This window comes from Aptenodytes forsteri, unplaced genomic scaffold (assembly GCF_000699145.1).
Source record: "Aptenodytes forsteri isolate BGI_AS27 unplaced genomic scaffold, ASM69914v1 Scaffold23, whole genome shotgun sequence".
NCBI lineage: Eukaryota > Metazoa > Chordata > Aves > Sphenisciformes > Spheniscidae > Aptenodytes > Aptenodytes forsteri.
The window spans coordinates 4,837,411-4,861,115 of NW_008796043.1; the positions used below are offsets into that span (position 1 = coordinate 4,837,411).

Consider the following 23,705-nt stretch of genomic DNA (forward strand, 5'->3'; position numbering starts at 1 on the left):
GAGGCGGTGTTCCCGGCGGGGGCTGCGGCTGGTGGTGATGCGTGCGGGCCTTCCGCCTCCCCCAAAAGACTCTGTCGCCGCCCCGCTGAGCCCCTGGACACCGCCGCACCTGCCGTGGTGGTGGTCTCAGTGAAACACGACCCCCTGCCTCACCTACTCCCCGAAGCCAATGGGCACAGAAGCACCACCTCACCCACAGTAGTTTCACCTGCTATTGTTTCCCCCACACAGGTAACTGGAAAAAGAAAAAAGAAAGGAAAAAAAAAAAAAAGCAAGGTGGCGACCCTGCACCCCATCCCACGTAGCCCCCACTGCACCCCTCCTTTCTTCCCCGTCTCCCCTGAGGCTGGGGGTCGATGCACGCTGCCAGCCCCGGGGTGGCTCCTGGGGTGACTCTCACTGTTCAGGCACCCAACAAGCCCGGACGCAAGTTATCCAACTTCTTCACCCCCCAAGTTCCTCACCCCCCACCACCAAGTCCTGTGGCCACTCACTGCGTGCCTGCGGGTTGGATGTGAGGGGTGCCCACGTGCTGCCGTGCTCCCCCTGGGCACCGATGGCTCAGCCCTGCAGGCTCCCCTTTTCCCTTCTTTTTCTTTCTTTTTCCCCTTTTTTCTTTCTTTTTTTTAGTGGGAGATGTGAGTTATGAAAAGTCGGGCCAAAATAGTAGATAAGGGTGTCAGGTATCGTTAGTGTGTGTGGTGTTCTTGATGTGCTAATGAACTATTTGAATAACCTCAAATGCAGGAAACAGCCAGGAGAATACTCAATTACACACTAGTAATGAGGGTGTAATTTTAAACTTCAGAAGTTAACAAGAGGGTTAATATGGCAATTGCATTCATCTTGTATTTGTTTATTTAAAATAGCTCTGTTTCCTGGCAGTGATCCTCCTCTTCTTTTTTTTTTTCCTTTTTTTTTTTATAAGTCAAATTGGCTTTAGTTGCGTTAGTTGCCATAGTGGTGAAATATACAGTAAGTGCACAATTAAACGGGTTTAGGTGCAGCTTAACTGTGGAACAAGCCCAAGTTCATTAGATGTGTTTCATTGAGGTAAAGCGGTCTTGCCAAAAACGCTGCTGAGCTGTGCCTTAATGCGTGCCGTGTGAACCCCCTCTGCTGTGTGCTGGCACGTGCTGGTGCCTGCTCCCCGTCCCCCTCCAAAACTACTGTCCTTTCGGGTGTTGGAGCACTAGAGCTAAATTACTTCAATTAAAGACTCGCTGCACCTCTGCAATTTGGCTTGAAGTTTGGAAATCATTCTAACTGAATCTATAAAGTGTATGCAGTTATGTTGTGCCCTGTAAAATACCGTGTTTCAGGCAAGAACTTTACTGCTGGCTGCCCTACACGATTACAAAACCTCTCCGACATTCTTGTGTCAAGTAATAACAGGGATCGCAGCCGTCAGCCGGAGAGCTCGGCGAGCACAGGTATATGACATGCCTGAGCTGTTTCCCAAGTGGAAATACCAGTTCTGGACAGACTGACCCTTTCAAAGAGTTTGCCAGCTAATCAACCAGCCTGAAGGCTAATTGCGGGAGGGAGGGGGGGGGCTCCCCTCCTAGTGAATGCCTGCATAAGCATCTATGTTCTTTAAAATACCTGTGACCTCTCCTTTCTAGCAGGGTTTTGGGGGGGTTTTTTTGACCACTTCAGTGGAGTGCTGTAGTTTGATCTCCTGCTGTGTGTATCTGGTGTCTCTGAATGGCTTAGAGGCTTGATTATGTGCAGATAATGTTTTTGTTCTAGCTCATTATTTCAGGTATAAGCTAATGCTCTTTGCTGTATTTAACCCTAGACTCCTCTTTCCCTTGCTTTTAATGACCTTGAAAGTAATTTTGAAACTTCAGGCACAGGTTAGCTTTTTTAGAGCAGCAGCGCACGTGAGTACAGGAAGGGGAAGAGGGAAGAGCAGTTCTGATCCAGTTAGCGGTAACAGAGTATGTGTGTTTTTAACCTGTTAAATGAGGTGTCTTGGTACCTTCAGTCATCAGGCTGGAGAGCTGGATCTCCACCTCGGTCCGCAAATCTCTTCTCACTTGCATAAAGCTTAGGCGAGGAGAAATCCAGCTGCTGTGCTGTTTGTCGCAGACCTGCACTTCCTACGTGAAGCATTCGGAGCTGTAATTCTCATTAGTGGCGGGCTCTGGGGAGAAGGGGAGAAATATCTAAAATAGATGATAGAGTACACAGGCATGTGCTGTTTTCTTAAGTGTATCAAGAAAGAAAATGAGCAATCAGCAAGGATACTAGACAGTGTGGGTTTTTTCAGTAATTATATGGAAATGTTCATCTCCAATCACAATTTAATGAGCTAAACAAGCTGCCCAGCCACTTTTGTAGCTGAATCTTGCCTTCGCTACAAAACTCATTAATTTAAGTCTTTAGGAGAAGGAAAAGTGTCTCTTTTTCCTTTTTAACCACCGATTCTTCTTGTGTCAGTTTTAACTTATGCACTTCTTCTGGGATGTGACAAAATGAAAAAATATTGGCCATGGAATAGATTTCCTTGGGAGAATGCTAATGCTAAACTTTTTCTCCCTAGCTACCTTTTACAATAGTTACCCTAATTGAGGTCCAGGGCATTTCCTGGGGATTAATGACTGGCTGGGAGAGTCAATGGCTTGAGGCAATGCCTTGGGCCATTAACCCCGGCCAGTCATTAATTTCCCCAGGAAATGCCCTGGCCCTCAATTGTTACTGCTTAATTATAAAAAAAGACTTTCCAGGCCTTTTTACTGAATACATCTCATCAAGTAATGTGACACTAAATTCCACTGTTGACAAATATTACTGATTCCTTGAAAACATGAAGGTTGTAAGTTCGTGGTTTATTGGTCATCTTTGTAATTATTCTTCCAGGGGACAGATTCTGCTGCCCTCAGACTTGTGCAATACTCTGGTGAATAAATGGTGGCATGATGAGTGGGTTTCTTAGCATGGACATACACTCTTTTTTTTATAGCATTGGTTGCATCAAGCAAGGTATGGAAAGGTTAAACGAAGGCACTAAATGGGGTGTCTTAAACTTGCACTGACTACAAACTTCAAGTGTAAGAATCTCAGCAAGGATGTTAGTTTTATGCTTTTCTATCGTGGCTGCTCCCATCTTTTGTTTTAGCCCCTAAATGTCTTTTCAATGCTGGGTTTGTAGGAGCCTCCTCCAGAGCTAGGGAAAGGTACGTTAAATGTTCACCTTGACCCAAGTATTGCTTTAGGTTGCAGCCTTGAGAGCAGCATTTATAGAGTGTATTTTAAGCATACAGCACTGTGCCATCATGGCACAACTTCAGTCCTTATTTGCTCTGAAGTGTAGCAATTTTCCTGCTACTGACAGCAGTACTTCAGTTCAAGTTGATGACAGAGGGATGTAATTTGGCTGTTGTTCATCTCATGTGTTACTGAAAGATGAACAATAGCTAAAGTTTTAAGCTTTTGAAGCTACAATGTGGTGGTAGCTGTTGAGATTTATAGATATTTTACACACTGAACTTACTATAGTAGTAATGCCCAAAAATAGGTCTAAGAAAATAGATTGGCTTCTGCCATGGGTGAAGAGAGTTGCGTGTCACTTGAAAATACTTCTGTTATGTCAGTTCACAAGCAGCCCAGAGAAACCTGACTGAGTTAGAGAAGAATTTCGTCAGCTATTAAGATATCTACCAAACAGTCATTAAAACATGACCCACATGCATTTGTCTTGGCTGTTCCGGGGAATCCTTAACCATTTTTCCTCCTGTTTTAAATCCAGAGCTGGGTTTTTCTTTTCTTTTGATCTGGCACATGTCTTTTCATTGCCTTACACTCCCTTTGAAGGGCTTACTTTGACCAGAACCAGAAATCTGGTTCTGACTGCAGGTTTCGCAGAAGAACGCGGAACGGTAGCACGTGACAAATATAAGTAGGCAGCAGGCACAACTGGGAGCAAATCAAAGTAACTGATAAGTTAGTCTAGCTCTTTGGGGTTTTTTGGAGGTGGAAAAGAATCTTTCTGCTTGATCTTTGGATTGGGAACATCCTACATTTCCATAAAATGGCCACAAAAAGGCTTCTATTCTGTACAAATGTTTGTAGTACTCTGACTAGAATCATTGCTAGGTGCTTTCCGAGTATATAGGGTAGGAGAACTCATCAGACAGCTCCAGGGAAGGATGCTTAGGATGGTGGTGTTAGGATGCTAGGCTTTATTTCTATACAGATAATAGATGGGGCAATATCCCTATCTTAAAGGCTTAAAGTACAGCAGCTATTAAGACTGATGACTGCTAAATACCTTGTTAGTTCTTGTGGCAGTACTTCTGTTGATCTGGTTTCAGAGGTTAGTACTGGCTGCCCTACTGCCTAGTTAGTGCCATTCTCGTTGATTAATGGATTACCCCAGGTTGCAAGAAAATCTAGGATTTGCTTGGCGTCTTTTTAAAAAGAAACACTGAGGTTAAAATCTTAAAAGTGTGAGGATTAAAGGAACTGTAAAAACTGTGCCTACCTCAGAGGCTACTGTTTCTTGGTGGTTGTTTGTGGGTTTTTTTTAATGGGGAAGATTTTCATACCCTACTGAGTTACAGATGTGGAAAGTGATTAACCGTAGAAGGGACCTATTATACCTGATAGTCATCAAAATTGCTCTGAAATCCTCAGGAGGCGGGGGGGTAGGGTAGCAGGGGTGTCAAATATGGTCCCCAAAGACAGCTTTCTTATCAATTTCCATAGCAAAACACATCAATCCTGGCTATTGCTCTCTTCAGTGGAAGTCAGTGTTGTTTGTAACTGAATGCTTCTAAGGGTCGTTGAACAGAAATGGGTTTTTTTGAAGAGAGGAGGATATTCCAGGTTATGTTCCTTATAACTAACGTGTGGTTTGGTAGGCGTGTGAATGTTTCCCAAGATGAGTGCAAGAAAAGCAGAATAGAGATTAGGCTTAGTGATCTCGTATACAGCTTTGGGGGCTGTATATGCACTCAAGGAAATGAAGGTTTTTCTTTCCTAGACTGAAGTTGGTCCATTTTGGAACAGCTATTGGGGAGGGAGTTGATTTAAGGTGACTCAGGAGCGTATTTCACGGAAGGTCTGAGACTGGTGTTTCGATACATGCATTTAGAATTGTGGTTGTGGAGTTTAAAGTCCAATACTGTCTTTGTAGGTCCTCTTAGTTGCATTGGCACGATATATTGGAGGTGTTAAATTTTGTAACTATTTCAGATGGTGATTTCTTCCACTATCACTTTAATTTTGAAAATATTTTTACTTTTTAGAAATTAGACTCCTTTTACTTAGTTGCATCATGTGAGCTAGTCGGAGAACTTGCTTGGTCTAGCCTTCAGTGACGGTAAGAATGCAAGAGGTGATCTATTTTGTGTAACTCAAATGAAGATGACCTTTTTAGTACAATCAGGAAGAAAAAACAGCATCATTGAAGCGCTGCTGTATTTTGACACTTTTTTTTAAATTCTATAGAATCTGAAATGACTATGTTGGTACTCTTCCTCTGTGCACATCAAAGATAAAATGCACAAACTTAAGGGCAGCAGAGAGCTTTTTTTTTTGACAAAAAGTGTTCTGTGATTATCCTGTAAAAGATTTCCCATTGCTCGCTGCTCTCCTTCTAGAGAGCAAGAGATCAGAAACTGTTCAGTCTAATTGGTGAGTCTGTATGACAGTGAGCTGCCTTATTTCATGTATGGTGTAGAAATAAATGAGTGCTTAAACCCTTTGAAACACACCACTACTGCAAAAGCCATAGGCTGTAATTAAATTGAATGTGGGGTTGTATTGTCTTGTGCCCTTGGCTATAAACTTGATAACAGACCATGGTACACCCGCTATTGTGTTAGAAGCTGGAACCTAATTAGCGATGTTGTAGATTTTCAGTCACTTTCGAAGCCCTTCTGTTCATCTTTTTCCTCGTGTCCTTTCTTTCTTATTATTTTGCTTTTCTGTTTCTGAAGCAATAAATGCACCTTTCTTTTCAAAGGAAATCGTTAAGGGCATTTAGCCAAATATGTACGTGCAAGATAATTTTTTATCATATTTTGGATTCAAGGGACAAGTGTTGGTAACTGCATTTTATCTGATGTAGAAGAGATTTATTAGTGTTGTGATAGTAAAAATTTATAATCATGTTTCCAGGGAATGCTCTTCCAGGCATTTGAGGGAGGAGTAAGGAAGAGATTGGAAATTCTCATAATACCTTGATTTAAAAGTAACATGGGAAGACTTACAGCTGAATTCTGTTCTGGTTGTTTTTTGGGGGATTATCCACAAGGAAAAATGGCTTTTCCGGGCTTTTAGAAATTCACGTGCTTTTGCACTCAGCCAGTTTTAGTTAGTTGATCTGAAAACCTTCAAACTTGCTAAGGACTTAATCCCTAACGAGAACAAGTGCCTTTGATGTGTTCTTAATGCTATTTTTAGTTTGGGAAATAAAAAAAGTTGTAGTGCACAGATGCAGTATATACATTTCCAGTGAATTCTTAGTTAATTGATATGCTTACCTATTGTATGCATCTGTACGCTTCTGTAGCTGGGACAGATCATTTTAATTACATTGAAATCGAGTGAAATTTTTAAGCCCTATTCACTTAACCAATCTATGAAAACACTTTTTCACAGTATGCTTAGGGCACATCTGCCCCGTATAGCAGAGTCCTGTGCATAGATACCTGAGCTAGCGCCTCCTCGGGACTTCTGACTCGCTTCTTGTACTGGCCCGAGTGGTGCACTGCGCTGATGTGGTTTGCAGTGTTTCTGGTACTTAAACTGGGTAGTGTAGCCTGGGTAATGCGTTACGTGTAGCTTTTGGCAAAGGGTAATCACTTCTCTTCAAACAGTGGCACCAGCAGTGTGAAACCGATGCTTCTCTTGAATACTCTTACGGTTTTCCATTGGGGAACGACAGGAATCCAGGAAGACAAAGCTGATGTGATCTGCAGGGAGGAATGCACTATAAATCCCTTGGTGAAGCTTCCCCAAGGTGGGGGTAGGAGAGGAGGTTTGAGTGTAGTTTTTTTGGTAGTGGGGGTAGTTTATGGGGGTAGGTAGTTTGTCGGGTAGGTGCTGTTCAGGTAACACAGGCTGGAGCACTTGCCCTTGCAAAAGGAGGAGGGCAGAAATCTCTTTGTGGGAGGCGAGGATGAATTTTGGCTTTCCTTTTGTTTTCTTATCCCACAGATCTTGTGGAGGTGCTGGGGTGGTTTCTGAGCTGGGCCTGATGTCTAGCACAGTGCTTCATTTCACACTCTCCTCCTTAAAGCGCCCAGGAACCAGGTCTGATGATGCTGTCATTTGGTTTAGTTTGTTTTTCGATATGGAGAGTGGGAAGAAGAGGAGGCTGTGTAGTTGGGACTCTTGTGCTTGGTAGCTCTAATGAAGGAGCCACAGCTCTTGGGCTTCCCTGCAAATTGGCGCCTGTATATGCTGTTACTGCTTTTGCATCTGTCAGAAATGTAACGCATAAATGAATGACTTCCCTAAAACGCCACTGTATTTTAAGCTCCTCTTTTTTTTTATGTGTGTCCATTTATGTATGTTTAAAATTAAGGATTGCTGGAGAAATTTCAAGAGTGATTTCTCAACACCCTTCAGCTGAATCCTGAGCTCTTACTCACCACAGCGATATATATAGCTGCTGCTTTTGCTGCTGTTGACTTTTCTCCGTATGTTTCTAGCAGGCTTCGAAAGTGGCAGGAGAGGTTGGTCTGGAGTAAGGAGGACATACTGTGTCTGATGCTTTGCTTCTGAGTTATTAAGGTCCAGTGTAGTCGTCCTGAGCTCTTACTCTGATCCAGGGTTACTGGTAGCGAAGCCTGTGCTCACCGTGCTGGTGTGAGCTCTTGTCTCCCGAGTGAGGTGTCTGCAGTGCGCCCGAAGGAACAGCACCGAAACTCTTGGGTGCAATAGGAAATCATCAGTGGTTAATTACCAAGCGTCCTCTGGCTTAAAGCGCTCCTGAAGAAGCAGCAACGGAAGCATGTGGTGTGTCTGGCTGACACGGGGGTGGGAAATGGGGTATGTGGGTTTAGCATGAAAGAGAAGGGGAAATCCGCTTGTGTTGCCCTCCTCACCCCGGTTCTCCTTGGGGTGGGTTGAGACCATTTTCTCCTTGTGCCTGAAATGTGGGGAAGAGGAGGAGCGAGGAAAGTGAAGTGGGCTTAAATAGCTTCCTTCCTCCCTTCTTACAAGGGCTGGCTGTTACCTGTGACATGCCTGATAAATTCCTTCCCTCATATTGAAATCGCCCTGTTCAGAAGTATGCGAGTCATCTGAAGTGGTGTAATTAACCCAGATAGTTTTGATGCCAAATTAGGAGGACCTAACTGAGAAAGTTAGGTTGACAAGTTGGAAAGTATAAATGGGAGCACAGATGCCGTGACAGACAAACCTACAGCTGTAGTACGAATGGTGTGTGAATGTCAGATAAAGAGGGAACCTGCCTGAATTGGTTGCCTTTTTGAGAGTTTCCCAGTGTTTCTAATAATTTTATGACTAGCATTGCTTACGTAAAGGATGCCTGTGTGTTCCTCCTCCTCATCTCAGCTACGGCAGCGATACTTGCTGCAGTTGTTCATCACAGGAGTTAGCTAGAAAATTATTACTGACCGCATTTGTGGTGATCGGGAGATGATGATTCATGTAGGCTTTTCTCAAGTTTATCAGTACTAGTTTCCATCTTGGGTTTAGAAAACGCGTCGTCTTTTTCCTGTCATCATAACGCTAGTAACGCTAGTTTCTGGAAGCTCTCCCTAGACCGTTGCAAGACCAGGTTCACGTTTCTGCTCAATTCCTTAAAATGCTTTTGGGGGGGGGAAATAATAAAATGCCCTAAGCATGTGGGTTTTGGCAAATAACCAGTTCAGAAAGAACTGTGTAGCCTTTTAGTATATTTTGCACTTTCTCTTGTCTTTTAATTTTGGTAATGCTGAAGCATGTATCTTGCTGATTACCTCTCTTTGAAAATACAGTTTCTCTGGAAAAAAAACCCACTCTCTATCTCTGAAAATGGACACTAATCAGTGACTGGCAAACTTGGGACTGGAAAAGTAACTGTTCTTGGAGGCAAAAGTGATAATGCAAAAGCTCTGTGGTCCATGAAGCCACGTGAGGACAACTAAGTTTTGTAGAAATGTCGGATATTGGTAGGAATATGATCTCCTTCCAGCACAAACACTTGAAAAATTTATATTCCTTAGCAGGGATGGCAATGCAAATCCCCCAGCCTTTGACTCTGATTCTTTTGCCCAAGTAGTGTTTGAAAATAAAACAGGCAGAGTGGGACTAACATAGTTTCAGTGTCAGACTTGAACTGCTTCAAAATCGGCTTTCTGAAGCTGCTGCCAATCCAAAGCAGTATGTGTAACACAGTTACAATTTGATTTTTAAAAAGCAGAAACAACTTTAATGTCCTGTCAGAACTTTGTAGTTTTGCCTTCCTTCGGGGGTATTTGACACACTTCCAAAGCAGCCTTACTTCTGGTTTTATCTGTTTAGAAGTCTTTGCAAGTTACCTTTTTTTTCTATTTTATTTTCAAATGCAATATTTTTGAAATGCATCTGCATTTGCCAGCTGGTTTCAAATAAAACATTGTGAGGCTTTTTGATATCTTTTAAGTAGGGCTGGGATACAAATGTTTCTACTGAAAGTACTTTTAGATATAAGCTGTTCCCTTCACTTTTAGGTATTGAAAAGTATCAAAAGTAAGAAATGCCAAAAAAACTCCAGCAAACCTGGCTTTTTGTTAGCTTTTAACTAGCAAGTACAAATGTGTCAAAATGGGTGTTGAGTTTAAAATGTACAGTGACTCAAATAATACTAAACATAGTATTAATTGAAATGCTAATGCATTGGTGTATGGAAGTAGCATGTAAATGGCAAAAGTATCCCCGTGGTACAGAGGAGGGTAGTTCAACACTTTAAAAAAAGAAGTTTACTATGGTAATTCATTAGGAAAGGATTCCTCATGCCTGTGCTAAAGTGTAATTTTAACCAGGCAGTTTTCCTCAGTATGGTATATTCACTTCCAAACTGCTAATAGATATATTCAGGATCATCAATATAATAGTAGGCTAGACTTGCAGTACAGGATAATGATATGGTAGTAATTGTTGCAGTCATGTAAAATGTACGGCAGACACTTTCAGAAGCTTATGTGTGTTGTTTTAATTGTTGAGAGATACTAAAGCATCAGGTCAAACCCATATCTTTCCAGGAAAAGATATAATAGCTGATAAATAATTTTTTTTTTTTTTTTTTAGTTTTCAAAGATTTCACAAAGCCCATGTCCAAATTTTTGCTAAAAAAGCAAAACACCCCACCCTACTTTTGTGCTTGTTAACTTAGCTGATGAATATTCTAACTTGTTAAGGCACTTCTGTTTCCCTAAAGTGCTGGACTGATTCCACTGGACACTTTTTTGCTACAGGGTTGTGATCTTACCGATGTTACTTGCTGTAAAAATGCTCAGGTGTGATGATTTTCTGGCAGTCTTCTGTGAAGATTTCCAGTGACAGAGCCGCAACGACTACCCAGCTACCCTTGCCTTCACAGCAGCGGCCCCTTGCTTGGCACGTGGGGTGGCCGAGTCCTCTGTGGCCCCGTCCTTCCTGCGGCGAGTCGGTTCGGGCTCCAGCACAAATGAATGCCGCCGCTTGAGCAGCGACCGTGCGTCCCCGCCGCAGGGATGCTGGGCACCGCTGCTGACAGCCTGTGGCTCTGGACTCCTTGGGTCTTCTCAGGCTTTCCTCCAAAAAAGGAAACTAATACTGTAAGGAAAAACTAAAATGTCTTTTTTTTTTTTTTTTTTTTCCCCCCAATTCTTTATAAAACCAAAAAGCTCCAAAAACAAGCCCCAGTCTGAAAACCTTTTATTCTCTTTAATGTTAATGACAGTGGTCTGAAATAGCTGTTACCTCCTTTACCTGAAGGGACTAGATTTTTGGGAGGAGAGGATGAGCTTACTGACCTATCTGGAAGTCAGAAAACGGGTTAAATAACTGTGCTAGCAGGATTTTGAAGGTGGAACATAAGAATTTTGTGAGAAGAAAAAGATCTGGAAATAAGTTGAAATGGAAAATAAGGAGGAGAGGGAAAGCAGGGTGAGAAAATGTTACCGACTATCTTGTTGCAGCATGTCAGTTTGGAAACTAGATTAATTTCTGTATACCAGTGTGCTTCTGCTGGATTAGTTTAATGGATTCAAGGGGTGGGAAATAATGCTTCTGTGTGGAGAGGGGCTAAAATTGGAGGAAGAAATTAGGATTAAAAAATAAAATCCTTCTCTCCTAATGCTAAATAACAAATGTAGTAGGTTCACTGAAGCAAGATTTGATCAAGGAAAAGGTAGACCCAGAGGGATGGGAAAGAAAAATTGTGCATTTTTTTTCTTTAAAGTAGAAATGCTGGAAGCAAATGTAAAAGAACAGTGAAGGGGGGGAAGTCTTGGTTTTCTTCAACTTTAAAGTTAGTTAAAATAAAATGAGTATGACTTAAATTAAGTACATTGTATTATTGCCTCTTATGGAAATTAACCTTAAAAAATGTGACATTTAAACCAGTGGTTTCCTATATAGTTTTGTGTCAGAGAAAGTGTTAGTTTTTGAGTATGTATCCCAAAAGAAACCCACTGTCAGCGCTGTGGTAAGATGGCCTATAAGCATTGTGTTTTGTTTTTATGTCTAATGGACAATAAACTAGTTTCCTCAAGCTACTTGAAATACTCCTTGTAAACTGAAGTGTCCAGATCAATTTCTCATTCGCATCTTATTAAAACTCACTGAGGAAGTTGGGAAAACATGTTTTGGATCAAAGGGCTGTATAAACTAGTCATCTACTCCATTAATTTTTAAGCTACTTCATAAAATACCTGAGAAGAGCCCCAGTGGGTTCCTGCTTTCAAAGACAGCTTCATCCCACCTGGATGCCAAACAGAGAGAGAGCAGCTCCACTGCGTGATGGGAGGGCACGCGGGAGGTTTACGGGGTCTAGAGGAGGGGAGGCAGTTGGAGGGTCTTGTTTTTCCCAGGTTTATCTGACTCGCAGTTTCCTAGTGGAAGACTAGGATTGTTGAATTATTTCCATGAGTAGCTGTCTGCATCCAAAATGATTTGTGTATGCTAGTCTATTCTGTGCTAGTCTATGTTAATGCCTGTATTTTTGTTGTATAGTCAGTTCATATACAACCTTAAGTGCCTCAGTCGTGTGCTTGATCAAAACACGTTTTTTTCCCCTAAGGAAACAAATGTAGGGTCATAGCTCTGAGAAGTTGGGAATTTCAAGTCGGTTCTGGTGGTAGATGGCTGGATGCTAGCTTTCAGCAACCCATTCTTGAGAAGAAGTTAAGCTGCTATCATACTGTATTCCACTTTTTTCATAAATATATTTTAAACTTCTATACAGGCTCATTTCAGATCTCTCTTCTATCAAGTTTCTGCCTATGTATCTTAATGAGTAGGAGACCTCAGATCAGTATTTACAGCATCTCCTTCCGTGCTTTATATATGCAGCTATATCAAGATACAAGGTTATGCACTTTATAAGAAACTTATTCAAGGAGAAGTGTTCATCTGATCAGCAATATCTACTGGTTGGCAATGGTAGGGGGATGCTTTGAGCACTGTTGTAAAAGCGGTAGTATTGTGTTTTGGAGACACTGTCAAATATGCTGGTTTTGTTGTGACTTGAAAATTAAAGCTTTGTGTTTTACTGGGGGGGGGGGGGGGGGAAGTGGGAAGGGGCACACACCAAAAAAAACACCAAAAGGTTTTTAGGGGGGGGGGGGGGGGAAGTATGAGAGGTGGCCACCACAACATAAAGCCTCCCTGGAGCAAGAAGCGTGCCGCCCATGTGCCAGCGGGACAATACCATGAGAGGACGAAGTTGTGCTTCAAGAGATAGGAGATGGCAGTGTTGGAGATAGTGTACCAGCCGATTAAAGGCTATAAGGAGGAGACAGACTACATGGCTGAGAAAGCTGGCAAGAGATGTTAGCTGGTTGCACCAGCAATCTAGCCCAAAAGTGGATGGGGGAAGAAAGTCCTCATCTGTAATAACGGAAAGTTGTTAGCTGTTCTTAAAGCAGGTTTTTTTGTGACTTATGTAAAAATTAGTGGTCTCAGTCGGATCCTAGTGGACAAGTATCCTCACAGCGGAGGAGGCCACCAGAACTGACACTAATTGTCACTCCTGTTGGCAGGCTGAGTGGTGGTGGTGGTGGGGAAGAGCTGCCCTTGCCCCAGAGGTGAGCTCCTGACCATCAGGACGGGCTGACGGCCACGTGAGAAAGCTTGCTCTGCTGGTGCTGCGCTTGCTGTCTGGATGGTCTGCTGGGCTGTGAATGCAATGTTATCTAAAAGTAGCAGACTCCTGTACCAATTTAAGTGGAAAAACAAGACTAATGGCCAAATTTGTACTCCATGTTTTTCACTAATCATGAAAAATAGCAGTTTGCTTCTCCATCCTCCTGGCTTTACCATCTTCTTCATATAACTGCGCTGACTTTTACTGATGGCTTCTTGTGTCCCATCATTTCATAATGAAGCAGGCGAGTATATTTTATTTTATCCTGCATGGGCTTCTTTTTGTCACTCATTCTTGTTTCCCTCCACTCCATTTCCACTCCAGGCAAAAATTATTTCCAGCTGAGAGGGGCTGGATGCGTGTCATTCCAGAGCAATTGTAAATGACCCTACAGATTCTCTTGCGAAAAGCAGAACATATTTCCCCTTGGTGCACACCCCCTTTTCTCACCTAGAATGCATGCAAGAAAGGTCATATGGGGCCGGACCCGAGGGGTGTCTGTCCCCATACCCCATCCCCAGAGCAGTGGCCAAGAGCAGATGTCTGTAGAAGGAATAGGAATGGGTGAGTAAGTGATGCTCCTCATGCGGGTCTTATAAAGATGTTTGCCCAGTCCCCCTCTGAAGTGTAAGTGACACGGCAGAAGGACATTAATCATTAAAAAGCAGGTATTAACACAATCACTTGGGTCTGTGGGATGAACAGACCCCTTTGCATTTTCCTCTCAGACTGTTTTGATGGGAATGTTGATTACAGACAAGGTAAACTTGTTTGTACTTTATTCATTAATAACAAACTATAAAGTGCCCTGCCTCCCCTCCCCACAGGCAAGGCACTTGAGGAGATGCCAGGCAATTAAAGTACTTAAGACAGTAATTACAGTCAAATATACAACAAAAATAAAATCACTGCACATGATTTTTTTTTATGCTTGGTTTTGTTCTCTGCATTTATTAAACCACAATTCTTGCCTCACAATTGAACAGGAGTCTCTCAATTGGTGATACCAAAGTGTGCTACAAGTTCAGCTGGGTATTCAATAACTTCTTTGAAGGTCTTGCAATTGAATTCTTCACAGCTCTGAAACTCCTACTTTTTAGATGCATCTTAGTCAGTATATAGAGCTGGTGCACCTCTGAGTCTTAGCACTGATCAGTAGGGAGGTGATACCAATGGTATCTTGAAACTTTTCCTTTCTTGCTTTTCTTGCTAGTTTTCTTATCGTACAGGGAGTAGCATCTCTCTGGTTAGTGTGATTCTTAGGAGGGGAAGACCGAAACAGGCTGTCGTTCAGTTCATAATCCATACTTGGCTGCCAATATTTAAATTTAGCTGATGCATTTTAAACTTCAGAAATAAGTGTCCGCAAACTTGGCTTGTTGTGAACCTATTTAGTGAGTTAGTGTCCTGCAGTATAAACTTGTGCGTATGCCAGCTCAACGTATTTTTAAGTGAAATTCTTAGTGACTTCCATATTCCAGATAAAGTACACTTTAAAAAGGCAGAAACTTAGCTATAATGAGATCCAGCTGGTGTGCATAAACCTTTCACATTACATTACATAATTAAGTTGGTAAGTAATGTATGGGGAAAAGTTCTTGTTGCTTATTCTTTTGTATTGGAGTTTTACAAGGCTATATAAATACTGTAAGTATTTAATGGGGGAAATGCAGGATTAAAAGCAAAGAGCAGATGATGTATGGTACAAAAATGTCATAAACCAAATGTGTAATATTATCCTTTTGGTATTTAATATTAAATGACTGAAACTTGACAGTGTTCTGAATGCCACCTATGTTAAAATAGCTCTCATAAGAACAATTTCCAATTGATTGGTTTGATTAATGTGACTAGTTTAAAGGTAGATCATTTTATGCTGGACGATATCAGAGCCTGGATTCCTTCTGTGTAATGTTTTGACCGGTCTTTTTATTCGGTAAAATCTACATTGCTGTGGTATTCAAAGCAGGGTACAGGCTCGGGGATTCCTTACCATAACTTAACAACCTGTTCTCCTTTTAACAAACTGTAATTACAGAAACATAAACTGCATCTTCATTTACTTCGACGGTAGAGCATGGGAGAGGAATGTGAGAAGGATTCTTTGTGCCGCCATCAATTTAGTTGCCTACCTTGCCGTTTCATAAACATCCTAGAAAGCTGCTGAAAATACCGAATGTGGAATGTGCCAAAAATGGTTAAAATGCAAGACTTCATCCTCTGAGAGACAAGCCCTGGCAAATCTTAGCTTGATGTTACTGCCCTTGGCTGCCTTCCTCCTTTGCGGAACGCTTTTGCTCCCTTGCAGAGTCAGCAAGAGGTACCGTGTGCCTGCACTTCAGCGGCTACAGCTAACTTCGGTCAAGGGATTATTTATTATTTTTTGGGTGCTGTCCTTGTCACCAGCAATTTGAGTTGCCATGTTTAGTCTGTGAACTGGAACGCAAGAGGCATGGGTATATGGTCTGTTTTGCCAGCTCTGCTACGGGGGTGGTAGCCCTGGGGAGAGGAGTGGTTAAAAAAAGAGCAGTCCTAAATTGCACAGCTGTTCGCTGCATGATGGTGAGTCTGAGCCCTCAGCTATCCTCATGTAAAAAGAATGGTCAGGCAGGTATCATAACGTATTTAAAGTTTAGGCTGTTCTTCTTGTGAAGAGTGTAATTTACAATAATTGCCGCTTTTAATAATGAACCGATCTATTTGAGACGTCTCAATGCCTGCTGAACAGTTAAAATGACAACTTAGTTTCAGGATGCTGTTACTGATGTAGGTATATTGACCTTGAGCTGTTTAGGGGGGATATTGTGGGGTGATTTCCATAGCAAAGGTATAATATGCTTAGGCTCCCTTCTACAGAAGGGAAACCGAATTTTGAACCAGAAATAAACTTTCACTTGCCTGAGAATTATTCAACGAGAGGTGAAAGGAACATTCAGAACGTAAGTGAATAACAATTATCTTTTGGTTTTGTGGGTTTGTAAGTTCCCATAAATCAGTCAGCAAGTTCCCAGTCATGACAACCATGTCCCATGCTCTGACATTGCAGCCACCGCAAAATTCTAGTGAAGGGTGCAATCAACCCATAATGAGAGTGGCAAGTCAAATGAGTAGCATTAAAAAAACAGGGTACTGTCTTGCAGACTTCTGACTTAATTTTTTGCAGTCTGTCAGTACACTGACAGACTCTTTAAATCACCCTCTCTGTCCTCTGTGGGGCCCTCACTTTGCCCATTGCTACTTGGTAAAGCAGCAAGCAAAAATCCATTATGGGACTCTGGGGGGGGGGTGGTGGAAATGGGCTGAAGACCTTTGATGGCTTGTTCATAAGGATTTGACATGGCTCAGTATTTTGTGATCCTTGTTTTTAAGGAAACGCTCATGTTAATGGGCATTTATTATAAAATATGGAAAAGAAATAGGTTAAAAGCCAAAGTAGTGACGATGAGTGATTCTCTGTTTTTCTCTCACTGCTCTGGGGGGCTGAGGTCCCTACTGCTCCTGGTGAAGCCAGCGCAAGAAGCGAGGCCACACCGCTGGGCGACTGGCCCGTCTCAGGGTTTCCATGAAGGGTGAGCTCCGGACACGCAGCCCGGTGCCACCCAAATGTCCCGGATTAAAAAATGAGGATAGGAAGCAGTGCTGCTCAGCAGCCTCAGATCGCTTGGCAGGGCTGTGCTTCTTAACAGCTTCTTGCTGTGTACAGGACTTGAGAATAACCAGCGGACCTGCCAAAGTGGTGGGAGCAGTGGCTGTAGGTGCTGATAGGGATGTCTGCAAGCGCCCAACACCTTGTGTGCTCCTGTGTGAAGGAGCCTCGCTGGGAGCAAGGTGCGAGCTTGCTTCAGCCTTGGAGCGGCCAATTCCAGCGCTCTGCCGGACTCTATCCAAATGCTGGCCTAAACCAACCCTGCTTGGCCTGCGATCTGGTGGGATCACACTGCAGCGGGAATAAGAGGCACTTTGTTCTCCATCGCAGATACACTGCGATTAAACTCGATGGTTATGAGGCTAGATTTACTGCTGTGCTCTCGCTGTTTTGCATTGCACAACAGCACAAACATCCAGAGAGCGAGCAAATTTGATCCGTGTTTCCTAAGGATTGTGAAATTCTCCTGTATAAATTTGCTGGCTGAATTTTAAGCATGATTTATAAAAGGGGCCTTTCCTCTTATAGTAAACATGATTTCCCTTTCTGTAGGGCTGTAAGACAAATGTTCTTAGTCTGCAAGGTAACTTTTTCAGTGTGCTATTCTTAACGTGGTTTTGGCTCATCTTTCCTGCTGCACACTTACTTAGTGAAGCTATTTAACTGAGATGCAAAAGAAAAATGCTGTTTCTTCAGCATTTGGACCTAAAGTTGGCTTACAAGAAACATAGAGCAAGAAAGGCATTTGTTTTCCACTGTTCAGAAGCTTTCGAAAATCCTCTGACTTGTGCTGTGGTTCTTATATTTGGTCTGTTTCCTCGGTCTGCTGTTGCAAGTAGACTTTCTCTTGCTAATCTGCTGCCTGAAATACTCTTTGTTCAGGAAAGCAAGTCTCTTTCTGTTGTAATCAGGGCTAGGAATTCAGCTGCAGGGTCACTCTTGGTGCTGTAGAGTTCACTGACCACATTTTGCTTCTGGCAGTCCTAGCTTTGGCCCCTTTACACAGATCAATGCCAAGCTAACCCCATTTATTGCTACTACTGAATCAAAACTCTGCTTCTCCTATTTAATTTAGCTCAAAATAAATGTAATGCAAACAAGCGTCAGCATGGCAAAAAAGCCAGAAGAAGGAGAGGAAGAAAAAAGGCACTCAGGGTTTTTCTGAATCAAAGATATCAAATGGTGCCAGGCTTCAGATGGGAGGAATTAGTTTGCACTGTATCATTAGACCTTTATAAAAATCAATTGTCATCATCGATTCTAATTTGCACGTGAGTTATTAGAGTTTATCTGGTTGTCTTTTGTTCCCTTTTTGTGTTTAAAACCATTTCTAATGTAAATGCTACTGCTTAAGCTCAGCCATGTGTTCAGATTTCTTCTGGGTTTCATAGTGCCGGGGATGAATCTCCTGGTTTGCTTCGTTTTGACCCCACTAGGTGAACCTCCATTCTTATTGATAGGTGCCTTCCACCAGTTTCCACAGCTTCAGCCTCCTAGAAACTTCCAGACTTGCTTGTGGTCAAGTGAAGTTGTTGTTGGCAGGAGTGTATTATTCTCGGTGAAGCTACTTGGTGCTGAGCACTTCGTAAGGCTCGTCACTGTTAGATGGGTTAAGAGGTCTTGTTAAAGCAAGTGTGTGGCAGGTAAGACTCCTGTGGCTATCAAACCCCATGACTGCAATATAATTTTTTTTCTGTATCTGTGGCACACCTCGATATGAGAAAATGTCGGGATCCTCAGGGCCTTACTTGAAGTTTAGATGATGGGACCTTTATGGTGTGGTTGGCATCCAGCCACCGTTCCCGGCCAGGGCTGGAGTTACGAATTCCACTCGCCACACCTCATTCCACACTGCTTGTCAAATATGTGGAATAAGGCACACACATACCCTCACCCGTTGTTGTCTTCTGGATTGAAGCTCTGTTTGCTGTGCAAGGCAGCACGGGTGGGAATCATGAGGTTCAGTGTTTCTGCTGAAAAACAAAACAATCTCAGCACGCATCCTCCCACTTCAACCCCTCTCCCCCCAGAAAAACCTCTCCTAAACTAATCCCCTTCAGTTCTTCAGCTCCAGGGTGGTGTTCAGCAGAAATCAAGCGCTCAGTCGAGTGTGTCTGTAATGGGACAGAAGACAGCTGCCATGAGACAAATCCATAATTTAGGAATTGTTGCTGAGGTTAATTTCTGCTGCCCTCTACTAGATGATCACCACAAGACCCCTGAAACCTTTCCTGTTTGTTTCAAATGCTCTTTTATTTCTGACATTGCCTTCAGGAACAGATGAATTGTAAGCTTTTTGAGTATTTGTTCCAGAGGGGAGACCAAAGCCTGTCAAATGTTTTTGGTTTGGGTTTTTTTTTTATTTCACCACCCTTCTCCACAGTCTTACTGATTAAATGCCTTCTCCTTCTTCTGCCTGCCCTTTTCTTTTTCTTGCAGGGCTTTGTTGTTCCAACGGGGGATGCTTTGGTTTCTCACTCCTAACAGATGCTTTGTGTCTCTGTTGCCTCCTTTCCTTACCTCTTGCAGGAACAGCGGTGCTTCGGCCTCTCTGCTTTCCTCCCCTGCCATGGCAGGGAGGGAGCTGATGGTTTCCTGCACTGCTCCTCTGGGCAGGAGACAAGCATCAATTAAGGCACAAGCTGTAAGGCCTTCCTGATGTTTCCCGCAAACTTACCTGGTTCCAGATAAAACCCTTTGCAGAGGTTATCTCCCCGACTTTATCTGGAATTGGTCTGTTAAAGACTGGATGTGTCACTGTGTGCGACTGTCCCTTTATCTGCTCCTTTACCTGTCAAGTCCTCCTCTTGTGATGGTTTCTTCCACTTTTCAGGTCTTTATTGGAATGTAGTGAGTTTTTTGCACGTGATTTCATTCATATTATTTCATCATAGTTGGTCATTGTCTCTACCTGACACCTTCTCCCACTTTTGATACTCAAACTGGTCTTTTAAAGACTTTTTTTTTTTAGATACTTCCAGATCTTATAGTCTTGATCCTTCTTTAAAGTTGTTTTTTCTCTATTGCAGAAGCCAGGTGTAGTTCAGAGTTGTCAGTTTGGACCTATAGAGGATGTTTCCCCTTATTGGCATGGTCGTACTGGTTATTACCACTCAAGGTATTCAGTGGGTTTGTTTTCTCTAGCTTTAGTTAGATTAAGTCTTCTCCCCTATCCCAACAAAAGATTTCTTCAAGTATTATTTTGAATGAGGATAATTTCACGTAAAGCTTACTGCCTCATCAGTGGTTAAGTTAGCTGAGCTGAGACTCTTGGCAAGGGCCAGCTTCTCCAAGAGCCCTGTTACAGAACAGCCTACCAAAAGAGAAATTTCATACCTAAATGCTTACCCCATGGTAGTTGGTCCAGCTGTGGTACGTGACAGTGTGTGTCCTGGGTTGTCTCACTTAACTTCTATATGTTTTAAAAATAAAATAACTGTGTATTTTGTTTAGCTTTCACTTTCTTAGTGAAGCTGCTGGTTGCCTTTTTAATTTTGAGCTGTACCTCAGAATCATCTAATGATGTGATTCTTCTCTGGTGTTGGCTTCTGTGTCATAACACAGCTATCTGTACTATCAGTTTATGTTAATGTGTCTTTATTTCTTGTTTTTCAATTTTATTGAAATGTGTTGTACATTGGAGGCAATAAAAGCCGATAGCCAGAGAAAGTGAGATAGGCATTTCTTGTTGATTGACAGGCATAGTCTTTTCTGCTTCTTTAAACATTTTCAGGTCCTTTTGTTGTCCAAGCACTGGTGCTTTGCATGTTAGTAATGACCAGAGAAGCATAAATGCAGACGTAGAAGCAGGCCATGCCACCCAGAGAAATGTATATTGTATAAGATTTCATCCACTATTCTAACGTTATGTGTGTGGTCTGTTGTGGTGTCAGATCAAGTAAAAGCCTTTTAATATAAAACTAAGAGTTTGCTGAGGTAGTTAGCAGGTCATTCTGTCTACACCTAGATAGCAGGTTGCTGCTTCATGAGGTTGACGGTGGCAATGATGGCTTCTGTTAGCGTATAGCACGTGGTTATATAGATTCAGGGTTAATCTACCCTTGTGGGCTAAAATTAGCTGCCAAATGGATGCTTTTGTCATACCAGCTACAATGACTACTTGGAGAAATCCCTACAGGTCTGAAAACAATAATAATCAAAATTGTATTTCTTAGCCTTGGATCCTAAAGTATCTTTTACACATAATGGAATCAAATGAACCAAATCTAAAATATGCTTTGTTCATATGCCATATGGTCGTCGTCTTGCCAAGCACTCTTCTTGCCTTCCAGAGCAGACTCCTGTGTTCTCCTTTCCTCAAATCCTGCCCTTCACGCTAACCAAAAAAATTGCCGCTTGACCCTATCGTCGTATGCCTACCGTTCCTTTTCTCCCTTCATCCCTAAGTGTTTTCCCAGCATCTAAGAAAACCTCAAACACCAGAAAAGAGGTAAACCACACTAAAAACCTTCATGCGCTACTGCATTGAAGGAGCCTTTTGAATTTAACCACAGCTGTATTTAGCTTAATTCAGGACTTCAGCCATCAAAAAGCCCACCTACTCCTGCGAGGGATTTAAAATCCCAAGATGGTCCAATTTTTAGTATGGGGTGGGGGTAGGGAAGTATCTGGGTCGCTGACAGTTTTCGGTTCGGGTCCCGTGTGCCGTGTGCATAGCCCATTTTTAGGAGCTCTGGGGAGGCCGCGGTTGTTGCCTGCTGCCTGGTACACGTATTTTCAGCAGGAGCCTGTTTCCTGTCCCTGCACCGGGAGCACCTGTGTGGTGTCATGCCGCCTGTCCGGAGGTGTTAAGTAACCCACGTGTGTTTTGAAATAGCTAACGATAATATGATTTCTCTTGTGATAGTGTTCGGACTTTTTTCATTCTCCTGCTTGTTATGAAATCTGTAGGCTGATAATTTTAATAGGAGTTACAAGAGGAGAGGAAAAAGTCTTAGCTAGCCCTGGAAATGCATGGGCTATATACAGGTAGAGCCGAGTAAATGCTCCCTCTTGCAGTCCGTCTTAACAAGAACTTCCAAAAAGCCCGTCGTTTCAGTAAGTTCAGCTTTTATCCTTTCCTCGCACTGTCCTCCCTTTTGGCAGTCTCTGTCCGTCTGGTGGGGTTTCAGGAGGTTATCATTTTTGAGAGGTAGGGTCGTTGCTTTGCTAAGTTCAGCTTCAGAGACCTGCTGGAAGGGGAGGTGGAAGGGAGGGAGGAGGAGAACCCAGCAATGACCCAGGGCTCCTAAAGGCGGTCTTTTTTGCCCGTAATGTTGCATTGCATCGATACTAGAGCGAGGGATGTATAATTTAGGATTACAATTTCACACTGTATTTCTAATTCTCTACCAGCCTGATCTGTAACTGTCAAAATTGCAGTTCTGTTTACATCTTTGTCATAAATTAGATAATTATGAATGTATGGCTTTGAAGCCCTTTTGTGCCTTTTTTTCTGCAGTGCGGTTATAGATGAAGCTATCTATCTGTTTTATTGTCTAGCCTCGTAATTACTAAGTGGATGCAATGTCTTCAAAATTACGATTCAGTCTGAGAATATTTTATTATTGGTTGTGGCAAGAAACATCTGGAGAGTCCTTAGAGCTCTTGTGTGTTACAGCATTTCAAAGGCACGGATTTATTGGATCCTTGTTTGCCCCTTTCCTTTTTCCTCTTCATATGGCAGGAAGAGCTAATAGAGGCTTTTTTGTGTTTTTAAGTCCAGTGAGGTGACTCCCGATATAAAATCCTTCAGATAGTCCAAAAGTGGATTTTTTTTTTTATTGTTTGCATGTTCAATCTGAAGTAGATAATGTTCTGTTGATATGTCCAAAAACGCATCTTCTCTAGATGGGTCAGTATTATCTCTTTCTGCTCCTAGGCAAATTAATAAACCAAATTTAAAAAGTGCAAAGGAAAGCAGGCAGCTGGCTGATTCAAAGGGAGAGGCTATGTTTTTCATCACCACCCTTTCAAAGCCTCTCTGAATCAAAAGAACCATTGGATTGCGAAGGCAAGACCTATGCCACACCAGAAGCTCCCAGTTCAGCAATTTTCCCAGGGTAAAATTATAACTCATGTTTCCTCAGCACAGGCTGTAACTGGCAGCGTTCCTTCTACTTCTAAGGGTGAAATTGCTAGGGGGGGAACAGACATCTAATGTGCCTCTGGAAGTTTTACAATGGGTGTTAGCCTCCCTTTGTGGAAAGGTAGACGTTCTTCTGGAACATACCCAAGGGCAGGTGCTATTCAAACTAGAGTGTAAATTAACTTCAAATAAGGCAGTATGGGCTTATTTTTGTTCAGTCTGAGTCAAATTTAAAGAAGAAAAACCCATTTCTCAAATTCCGACAGTTCATGATGGTCTTCCAGTTATCGCACTGCAGTCTGCATTTTTATGGGTCTTTAAAATCTTCAGATATGACTGCAATTCAAGATGTTAATCTTTATTCAGGTACTACAGATAGGATCTTAACTTGCAAACAAAACAGACAGATTTTAACAATGCTTGTTTTTTGGTGTTGCTTCTCACCAGAAGATTATCGGACAAATTGCAAACTTCGTCCGAGAAGAATGTAACCAGTTTGTTTCTTTCCCACTCAAATGTTGACACCATCTTGGAGGATTTGTTTAACTTTGCATTCAAATGTACCAGCGTGGTTCTGGCGAACTGAAGTCCCTTTAAACCCAGGAGAGAGTGGGGTTTTTTTCTTGTCCTTTTCTTATGTAAAGACTCTTACAAAATACGTGCAGAGTGCCTGCTAGAAG

The 23,705-nt window shown here is 42.4% G+C and overlaps 1 protein-coding gene across 1 annotated transcript in view; it reads left to right on the top strand.

Moving 5' to 3' along the window:
- Window positions 1–23,705, top strand: part of KCTD1 (potassium channel tetramerization domain containing 1) — a 69,430-nt gene that overhangs the window by 1,029 nt on the left and 44,696 nt on the right. Inside the window, exon 2 of the mRNA XM_019473744.1 lies at window positions 4–231. Within this exon, the coding sequence (XP_019329289.1) occupies window positions 4–231 (228 nt within the window). The remainder of the gene's footprint in view (window positions 1–3; window positions 232–23,705) is intronic.